This window comes from Cucumis sativus, chromosome 5 (assembly GCF_000004075.3).
Source record: "Cucumis sativus cultivar 9930 chromosome 5, Cucumber_9930_V3, whole genome shotgun sequence".
NCBI lineage: Eukaryota > Viridiplantae > Streptophyta > Magnoliopsida > Cucurbitales > Cucurbitaceae > Cucumis > Cucumis sativus.
In genome coordinates, this window is record NC_026659.2 from 6040785 (window position 1) to 6051750 (window position 10966).

Genomic DNA, 10966 nt, shown 5'->3' on the forward strand with positions numbered 1-10966 from the left:
AGAATTAGCCTCCCATGGTGTGTCAGATAATGGTGTTAACATGGTGGGGATACATGGGATGGGAGGCATTGGTAAGACAACTTTGGAAAAAGCTTTACACAACAAAATCACTCATCAATTTGAAGCCGATCTTAAAAAGGTTCTTACATCCTCTTGTTTTGTTAACATTGATTTTGAGCATATTAAATCTCAATTCCATAGGACCTTTAATTAAGGAACTTCAAAAGAGAGCTAATCGTAACGTACAGCAAAATCCCGAAATTTTACAACAATCATACCATAGAAAGTTCAATAAGTTTTAGCTTTCAACATAATTCAGATATGATCATACCTGTTTTGGTTGTGTGTGTTGTTTTCAATGTGGATGAAGATTCATGTGATACTGAGGCTTTTACTCATGTTCAAGTATTGAATGATGGTCAAATGCTTATGATGCCTACTATGGGAGGTTGGTGCAGGTCAAAATCAGAACATATGTTGTTACTAAGAACTCCATCACAATTGATATACTTGAGTGAGAATAATCAACACAAAATCGAAGTCTTGTTTCAGGTTTGGAATTATAATAAAAAGGCTGGGTGTGTATGTTGTTGATGAGCTTTTTGAGCAATACAAATGATAATTGAGGTCAAGAAGAAAGGAAGGGGACAGTTCAGTGAGTGATCATACACCATTATTCCCAATTTTTATTGAATGTTTCGGTTTTATTGTTGTCTATCAAGTTTTTCTTTAATTCATTGTTTTTTCTCTACGATGATATGGTATTGTCCACTATTGGCACAATGAGATGATATCAGTGAACACATCAAATTTAATAATTAGCCCATCTACTTTGAAAACAGTAACGCAGACAGCCAAAAGCTTGTTGGCAAAGATTAAAATCTAAACAAATGCACAACAAACCTCAAAATCGTTGTTTGGGGCCTACTCGATCAATGAATCTTAAATCTCAATGCCAAATATCTTCTTTACAAGCCATTAGACAAAGAAACATCATGAGCTTTGGCCAAGAGGAGCCAAAACCATGCTTAAAGCTCCCAAAATCAGTCCACTAACTCTCCTCTCTTACCCAAACATGAAGGCAAACTATTTATAATGACTGTCAAAGAGCTTTGCGACGCCACTTATGCTGTTGCGGTTTTAGATGCTGGAACAGGTTGTTGTAGACTGTGCGTTCGAGGGAGACTTGTGACGATGTCTCAGGGTCACACTGGATCTGACCTCCGCTCTCCTCTGAAGCCTCTGGAACTTGTGTGATGCTCGAATTCCTACAAGATAGACACGTAAACTGATTAATAATTCTAAAAAAGTTAGAACAGAGGCATTAAGATAGTTCATTCAGGGAGCTATTAATAAGAAGCCAAACAAGGAACAATGAAATTGTAAGGGTGTATCGGGTGACTCACCAAGTTTGCCTTTGCTGCCCTCTAACGTCAATATGGACGCCCAAACTTCTTATGGTTGCTCTAGCATTATCATAAGTCTTGTTAATCGTACAGGAGACTTGACAACTCATGCTCACAGAGCTAAATGTTAGAGGGGTCGTTATTAACCACATATATTCTGATTTCGATGAGGGCCGGACGGTGATCTCAAAATATTTTAGTGATTCACCATCAATGAAAATATCATATTTTATAGAAGCCTTCGCTTCACATGAATCTCCATCTACTTTGAAAATAACACAGGCAGCCAACACTTGTGTCTTTTGTGGACAGTGTTGAAGGCTAACGCTTATTGAACTTGTTGTAGTAGTTTGATGGTTGAACCATTCTGGGATCATACCATTCATTAGAATGAACTCTCTTGACCCTGAGTCATTTAATCTATCCTGCGGAACAGAAAATCATATGCAAAAAAGATATGTAAGGAACCTTATATGGACAGAGATAGGAAAAACTAACAATATCTACATTATATCAAAATCAACTTCTCCATAGGCTACTCTAAACTTGACAAAAGATGTACCTGATTTGCATATATTATATCGTCAAGGTTGTCAGGACCTGTAACCAATGATTCACAACCTCTAGCATCCATTGTTTGTATGCTATGGGGAAGGTTTGGGATTTGGAGAAGGAAGTTGCAATTCTTTAACTGAAGCTCCTTCAATGAAGTAAATTATGGAGACATGGTGGTAGAACAGAAAATTTGTTTTGAGACAAATGTAGCTGAGATAAGAAAGTGGAGACAGTAGATAAAGGTTCCAAGAAATCTATATTTGATAGGTTGCAATTTTTAAGGTCCAATATAGTCAGCTTCGAAAGAAGGAATATCTGTTCGGTAGTTGGACAAGGAAACATGTGGAGTTTAGAACATCCAGGAAGACGAAGTTCCACAAGACTTCGTAACAAATAAATTTCACTTGGAAGAGCTACGAGGTTTGCACAACCTTTAAGGCTTAAAAACTCGAGCTTAGCAAGATGTTCAATCGATGAAGGTAACTCCTCTATGGCAGTATAGTCTAAAATCATCCTTGTTAAAGATTTCATGTTTTCATCAAATTCTGGAACTCGTTGAAGCTTACGACAGTCCGAAAGACAGAAAGAATCAAGAGACTTTAACATGAGGTAGCTAGGAAGCTTTTCAAGATTAACACAACCCTCAAGGTCTAAGGTTATCAGCTTGTTAAGAGAAGAAACAGACTCGTGAATCGTTTTTAAGCTTATGCACCCTCTCAGGTACAAATACTCAAGGTTTACTGCAACAGATAAGTCAGGAATTTCTTCCAAAAGCTCACAGTAACTGAGATCAACATGCTTCAACCGTTCACAATTCTGAACACAGAAGGGAAAAAGAAAGTCATAATTAATAATATTTCTGGAAAAATATGGCTCACAAACTACTAACTATAATTTACCTCAAATCTATTCCCCAAATATTTGATGCAACAATGTTGCATGTCTAGTCCAACAAGCCCCTCTTTCACCAAAAAGCTTGCAGGCAAAGATGAAAATCTAATTCCAAAGCTAGATAAAACCCACTTGAACTTATTAAGACCATACTCAAACATATGTGAAGAAAATGTTATATTTCGAAGGATAAGCAATTTAAGATTTTTCATGTTTTTAAATGCTTGTGCATCAATGGATGTCGGTGATAAGTCGTTGGATAAGTCCAGCTTTATGACTTTAACTGCATCTGTTCCCTGCATAGTTGTAAATCCCGTGATTAAAATTTCTCATTAACTTAATTAAAGTGAAAACAATTTGTGTCAAGTTACTCACTGAATTCTTTTTCTAAATACCAATAACTTCCTTCGCTACCCACAACCTACTCCTATTTTCAAGGTCAAATGATTCACCACGAACAATGGTATGACCCATTTGTGGTATTAAATCATGCATTTGCACCTTACCATTTTCAATAGAAATAAGAGAAAGATCATTGAGAACTGTAATTCCATAATCTGGATTGAGATCACGTGCCTTCAACATACTCTTCATGCAGTAAACATCATCCCCAACGAACAAGCAACAAATATCAACGAAGAGTTCCTTCAATCTGTATTCAAGCCCCTCATAACTTATTTGGAAGATATCTTGAACACCTTTCTCGAGGGAGATGACAAGTTCGTCTAATTTACTTTTCCATACCGACTGTTCTCTTTTGTAAAGGAAGAACCCAAAAGAACAAGAGCCAAAGGAAGTCCTTGACAATAACCTACCGCAACTTCTGCAAGCTCTAAGTAACTGCTTGATGGGGACTTATCCTTCAAAGCATACCAACTAAGAAGCTCAAGGGCAGTGTCAAGTTTGAGCACAAAAGAGGAACCAACAATCAAGCTACCGACACTTTCAACCGTAAAAGCCAGCATGTGACCTTATGTGTATGCTAGCCCCAATGCGTACGAGTAAAGTTGATGCATCAATGCATGATATCATTAGAGAGTTCATTCAAAAGGATCCCTCTGCCCAAGCTGTTATTGCTCTAGCCAAAGCCGGTAAAACAAGACACTTTTGAGTTGAAGAAGACTTATTATTAACAAGAGGAAATTGATTATATATTTTCTGGGAGTAGATGATCTTAGGAAAAAGTTACTGCATGAATATCATGACACACTGTGGGCATGCCTTCTTGGGTGGCAAAGGATGTATGCACTATTGAAGAAAGGCTACTTATGGCCTAATATGCGAGACGACGTCATGCAATACATGAAGACGTGCCTCAACTGCCAACCAGATAAGATCGAGAAAGTGGAATTTTTTAGACTTCTCGAACCCTTGCATGTTTCGACAAGACCATGGAAGAGTGTTTCCATGTATTCCCACTACCAAACTATGTTCTACCAAGTTGACTATACAGTTATTCTTTAAACATGTTGTGAAGTTTTGAGGAGTCCTAAGAAGCATTGTGAGTGACCGATATGTTAGATTCACTGATACCTTCTCAAATGAGTTATTTACTTTCTTGGGGATGAGCTTGAACATATTCTCAAGCTACCACCCTCGGACTGGTGGCCAGACTAACCGATTCAATTGTATGCTTGAGGAATATCTACACCATTTTGTGGATGCGAGAGAGAAAAATTGGGTCTAGTTATTGGATGTGGTTTAATTTTGTTTCAATGCTCAAACAAGCTCATCAACAGGGAAGAGCCCCTTTGAAATTATAAGTGGAAGACAACCCTTGATGCCTTATATTATTGACCATTCTTATGTAGGAAAAAATCCACAAGCTCACAACTTTACGAAAGAATGGAAGCAGACTACAAATATCGCTCGAGTTTACTTAGAGAAAGTCTCAAAGCGTATGAAAAAGTGGGCTGATAAGAAGGGACATCCTCACGAGTTTCATGCAGGAGATCAAGTCCTCATCAAGTTGAAAGCAACAAATTCGATTCAGAGGGCATAAAGACCAATGTCTCGTCAAAAAATATGAGGTGCCTGTAGAAGTCCTTAAGAAAACGGTGTTGAGTTTTATGCTCTAAAACTCGTAGATAGTAAATATAATCCATTGACCGTTATTAATAAAATTTTATTATTTCAATAAATGCTATTGATTATATTATTAGTTTTGTCTTAATAATCTAAATCCAATAAACTAACATCCTAAGTTGTTTGATGAGTCTTGAACAGTATGTAGAGACATACATGGATTAATGTTCGAGATCAGCTTAAAATGGTCTATAATATAGGGATAAGGATGGGTACCTTATCCTGGTAACACTATGAATATGGCTCACTTTGTATTTGATACAAACGCAAGAATCCAACATGTTCGTGTAGGTGACATGTGAGTGAGGGTATGCTATGCAACGAGTTTGCATAAGACTGGACCACGAAATAGTAACCACTAGATGTAACTTCGTTAACTAGTTAGCTTTATATTTCATTAGGATGACCTAGGTAACTTAGTCTTAATCCTGAATATATTATGAACTCCTCCTTGCGAGAATTGTCATTTGATTTGTTCGGGTAAGAGTGGTCAAATTGTCGACTCAATGTGTTTATCATTTTTGGGGACAAGATCGATTAGTGAGCTGAGAACATAATCACACAAGATGGAATTCACTCATTTTCAACTTTAGGGTAAGTAGATGAGTGTTCTCTTAAATGGTGTCTCCAGAACTTGAACAAAAGGTTCTATCCTCTCTATAGCACGAGCGGGGTTTGTGTTTAGATGTTGGACCATATAAACAAGTTGTTTATCAGAGTAGGACTAGTATTTAAGGACTAGAAGTAACCCAGGGATAAAACGATAATTTAATTCAGTTGGTGTTACGAGCACTTGTGAATGACTAACTTACTGTTATTGGTCTATATTTGTGAACATATAAATATATCTACAGTGATAAGAGTTCATTTATGAGTCTTTAGTGGAGTGTACACATAGTTAACGAATATTGATTGATAAAGTTAATGAGTTTAGCCAATTAATTTCATATCATTGTAATTTCTTATATGTAGGCTATTAGGTCCCATTCCTAGCTCGTAAAGGGTAATGAGATTTATTTGTATTAGTTTAATTTAAAATGTTCAAATTTACTTTGAAAATTAATACAATGTTGGGCGATACATTATAATATAAAGTTTATATTTTAATTGAACTTTATTATATAAATTTAATTTTGGATATGACTCAAAATTAACTTATGAGAGATAAAATAATTGAATGAGTTCAAATATTAATTTAATGTGAATTAGGTTCATATTAAAACTATATGTTAAAATTTAATATGTATGTGATACACATTAGAACTATAAAATTTATATTTGAATATGATTCAAATTTAGATTAAATTAAATATAAAATATTTAATTTAGCAATTAATTAATTAGAGAATTAATTAATAGTATAGTTTAATTTTATTAAATTAAATTAAAATTATAGTTTATGTGAGTGATATTTCATTTAAATATGAATTAAATGAAATATTAATTAAATATGATTTAGATGAAATATTAATTAAATATGATTTAGATGAAATATTAATTAAATATGATTTAGATGAAATATTAATCAAATATGATTTAAATAAAATATTAATCAAATATGATTTAATCAATTATTTATTTATTTATTTTATTTTATTTGACCACGTTCCTGTTTTTCTCTCCAACTTCCCTCTTCTTCATGGAGTTATACTTACGGCAGAATCAAGATTTTCATTGATTTGCCTTTGTTCTGTGTATTCTCTCTTTGAAGAATTCTCTTTGAAAAATTTCTCATTCCAATTTTGGTTCCCACCAACTAAAATCCCGCTTAGAAAATAGGGAGGTTTTGGTCACTGGCAGATCCAAAGTCGTCTAGGAAAGTATGTTTCTCTTTTCTGTATTTATGCTCTGTATTTTTTTTTTATAAAGCATGCTTAGCCATGGAATTTAATTGTTTTTCAATGTATTTGGTATTTTTAAGATTCCATTTAAATTGAGTTTAAGGTCTCTATAAATCTTTCACTACTAGGACTTTTATCCCTTCATATAGGAAATGCATCGTATAGGGTGGCGTTGTCCGCATGGATGAAAATCCATCCAATAGTTCATGTGAGCAACTTAAAACCCTACCATCAATACCTCAATGACAAGCAGTACGATGACGGTGTATGACCATCTTTCGACCTGAAGCAGAAAGAAGATAAACAAGTTGAAAAGATCCTTCCTGAAAGAGTAAGGAAAGGTAGAAGGCCCACACAAGGAGAATCCATGAATTCCTAGTCAAGTGGAAGAACCTCCCCATGGAAGAAACAAGTTGGGAACGTGTCGAAGACCTTGAAGCGTGAAAGTAGAAGATCGAAGAATTTCAGCTTCGCTTGTCGAAAGGGATGTCGACTATTTAAGTGAGGGAGAATGTCACGAGCATGCTTGTCCAAGGCGTTGTTTGCCTATGATGGCATGCTCGAACATCCTCAAACCACCTTATCTTTATGTATTATACTTTAGTTTAGTGTCATTTGCTTTCCTTTTGTTGTCGTCGACCATGGGAGACATACTAGTTGAATTCTCGACCAAGTCTTGTTGTAGTCTTTGCATTCTAAGCTTTCTTTGCAATTGACCGTCTTCAATATTTTCTTTAATGATATTTTCAATGTATTTCTTTCTCTATCACGTTTTATAAAACCAATTTCTCTCAAAACGTGAAGGGAGGCTACATTGTACCGCAAATTTGTCTGTGAGTTTCAGATTTCATACCGCTGTCTTGTTCACTGAGCTAGAACAAGTGCCACACAATCGCCAGTCATGTGATTGAAAAGTTGTGATTGTGACAAGTAACTTTTAATATAGTAAGGATATTTTCTGACGTGGTTTCTTCTAGTTTCCAACAACCTTCCTCTCTCTCTTTTTCTTATTGAGTTTGAAACAATGTTTCCCCCAAGTCTCTTCTTTCTTTTTAAAAAAATTATTGTTTAGTTAAAGTATTATTTTATTGGCAGGTCTTTATAGAAAGAATATAAGGTAGGTGCAGTCACCATGCATTAAACTCATGACTCCTTATTAGCTCTTTGGGTTCTTTTATTCTTATGTTCTGTTAATATGGAAGGTTCAAAATGGTTTTCAAAGTCAAAGCTATCCCTTATTATTGAGGGCTTTCACCACCTGGATACTCACCTACTCAGTCGCAAGGATCAAAGAATTTGATTGACAAAGAATATTGCGAGGCTCAAAGATTCTTAATCAATTGATTCGACCACTTTTCTGGAGGGGTCCTCCGGACTATTCAACCTATTAGTTTGACGTCTGAACTTTTTTTATTGCTTCCACTTTCTGGGAGTATGAAAGAGAAGAGAAGAAGCAGCAGGGAGGGGAGGAAGAAAAGAAAGCCTAAAGAACAGACATTCAGTTCCATCAATTCCAAGCCTATCCTAACCGCTCCGACGGAGCTTTCGCAAATTCTTTGCGCCTAACCTTTGCGGTGAGTCCTTCGGACCAGCTGACTATTCGCTATTCTAAAACCGGGGAGCCGAGCACTCTCAAATATAGCTTAAAGGAAGATCAACTACTAGTATGATTGTAAATGGGTTAGTTGGGTTGGGGAGATCTCTTAATTTTTACCAACTTGAATTTTTGGTTGGTCAAAATATATTGACAACCCAAATAAAAAAGTATGGATGCTAATTGAAATCAAAGATTCCACAAATGAAAATTATTCAGGGATCAGTGAATTAATGAAGTTAATTAATTAATTTTAGAAATCCATATCAGAATACAGTACTAAGAACCATATATACTCATATATATATATGGTGATGCTTCTATCAACATCCCTCTCTGGATTCTTCAAGAAAGGGTACTTCTTCATCATACTTGAACGTCGTTTATGGGCACTTTACGACATTCAAGATCCATATTCCAATGGTCCCGTTTTAGTTGAATAAGCTTCTCCATTGAGTAGCTTGAAGACAAAAGATGAAAAGGGAAATTTAGATCAAATCAATCACCTTAAGCTCTTGGGTAGAAAGTCGAGACTTTTAGAAGAAGTGGCCATTCCGAACTTTGAGCACTACCAGGTTCTTCACTCTTTCAATAGCTTTTGAATCAATTTCCAGCTCCATAGGTTGAGGAAAATTTAGTTTTGTGGCTTTAACTACTCTTGCTTCCTACAAATTATATATATAAAAAAAAAAAACAGACAAACATTTCAAGTCATTCAAAAATAATAAAGTTGTTCTTATAATTAATATACATATTCAAAGTTTGTGTGCAGATAGTTGTTACGTTGTTGCCATTTAGGACATCCATACCATCCTCTTCAACCAACAATCTTTTTTCTTCATCAGATTTGAAAGTGTTTGAAAGAGCAATTGTCATATCCATTTGTTGTATTAAGTCATGCATTTCAACCTTATTCGATTTTTCTTTAATAGTATGAAGTGATAGATTCACGAGTTTTGACGTAATTCCCTTTTCCAAACATGAACAATAACATTCCTCCAACATCGTTTTAACCATGGCGTTATATCCTCTCTTGTCGTATAAAGCTGAAACAAGAAATATCTTTTACATCATATTCAAGTCCATCATAACTTATTTGAAGAAGAAGTTGAATATCTTTGCCAAGGTAGGAGTTTTTGTATTCATCCAATATACGTTGAAACTTGGGTATATCAGTAGCATAAAGGAACCTACACTTCTAAGATCTAGGGAAAGACCTTTACAAAATAATGTACAAGATATCTCTTGAAAGGTCTAAATTAATAATCACTCGATGGAATACTAATTATTTTGAAAGCATGCCAACTAAAAAGCTCAAGAGTTTCAACATAATCTAAACCATGCACGAACACTTTTTGCAATATATCAAACCCATGAATAGCAAGTAAATGTTTGTTTCTTATTGTCACCGATGACCATACTTCCAAGTCTAAACCAGTCATGTCCTCCTGCCAATGCCTTCATCAAAAACCAAAAGAATCTTCTTTGAGCATAGTCCACGCCTTAGGATGTTAATTCCTCTATGAAGATTGCTAACTTTGATGAAATATTTCATCCATTAAAATCTCACAAATAATTAGCTTCTTCTGTAGTTGAACAAGGCCCCATATTGATTTGAAGCTTCCCTAATATTTGCCCAAAAGCAGAAACCTTCGAAGTCATTAGCAATACTATTGTATAAAGCTTTTTTTTGCTAAAGTTAGTCCTTACACAGTTTATTGCTGATTTTTCAAAAACAAAAAACAATATTATCTATTAACATTTTAGATTTTACTAAAAATTTTGGGAAAATTTTCATATATTATATTTTCTTGCATTAAAATTAATAATATAACTTTCAGGGATTAAATTTAATATTATTGAAAATAAATTATTAAAGTTAAGCATTTTAAATTATATGTATTAAAATTCAACAAACTTCCACAAGTATTTTCTCAGTAAAAAAAAAACTTGCAAAAGAAGAAGATCACGGCAAGGATGACTTGGAAAGTTTTAAAATTAAAAAAGAAAAAGGAGTATGGTTCTTCAAAAAGAAGTCAATAAATGTGATATTTTTATCTTAGAAAAATTCCTAAAGTTATATGTGAGATGTAAAATCAAAGAAAGAAAAGAAACTTAAATTAAATCCAAAACCAAACAACAATATTATCTATAAGAAGGGAGTGGGGAGACATAGCATAACTAAGGGGAATAATTCCACATTGATCCAAGAAATCTAAGACTTACTTAAAATCAATATTTGTCTATTAGTTTTTAAAAATTAAGCATACAAAAACATATTTCTTTCAACCATACATTTCTACTATTTGTTGTCTACTTTTATTTCAATTATTTTAAAAAACTAGGCAAACCTTTAAAAATTGAACTTAGAAAAGTAGTTTTTAAAATCTTTTTTCTTACCATTGGGTTATTTGTTCAAGTGTTTTTATATCATAGTTTAAAACCATAATTGAAAAAAAGAAGCTCAAAACGAAATTCTTATGGAATGGAACTCAAATATTAGTTCATCTTCTGTCCTTCAATAACATGCTCTCTTCCGATAACATATATATTTATAAAAATAAAAACTAGAAGTCCAAAAGAGTAATTAGAGT

General features: G+C 34.2%; 1 protein-coding gene across 1 annotated transcript; it reads right to left on the bottom strand.

The window, feature by feature from the left end:
• Window positions 1-1102: 1102 nt before the first annotated feature.
• LOC101206087 (TMV resistance protein N-like) lies at window positions 1103-3817 on the bottom strand. The gene is made up of 7 exons (XM_031885410.1): window positions 3597-3817; window positions 3267-3504; window positions 2861-3148; window positions 2193-2777; window positions 1969-2106; window positions 1407-1831; window positions 1103-1268 (listed from the first exon to the last, which is right to left on the bottom strand). The coding sequence occupies exons 1-7, from the start codon at window positions 3815-3817 to the stop codon at window positions 1103-1105; spliced, it is 2061 nt and encodes a 686-aa protein (XP_031741270.1).
• Between the last annotated feature and the right edge of the window lie 7149 nt (window positions 3818-10966).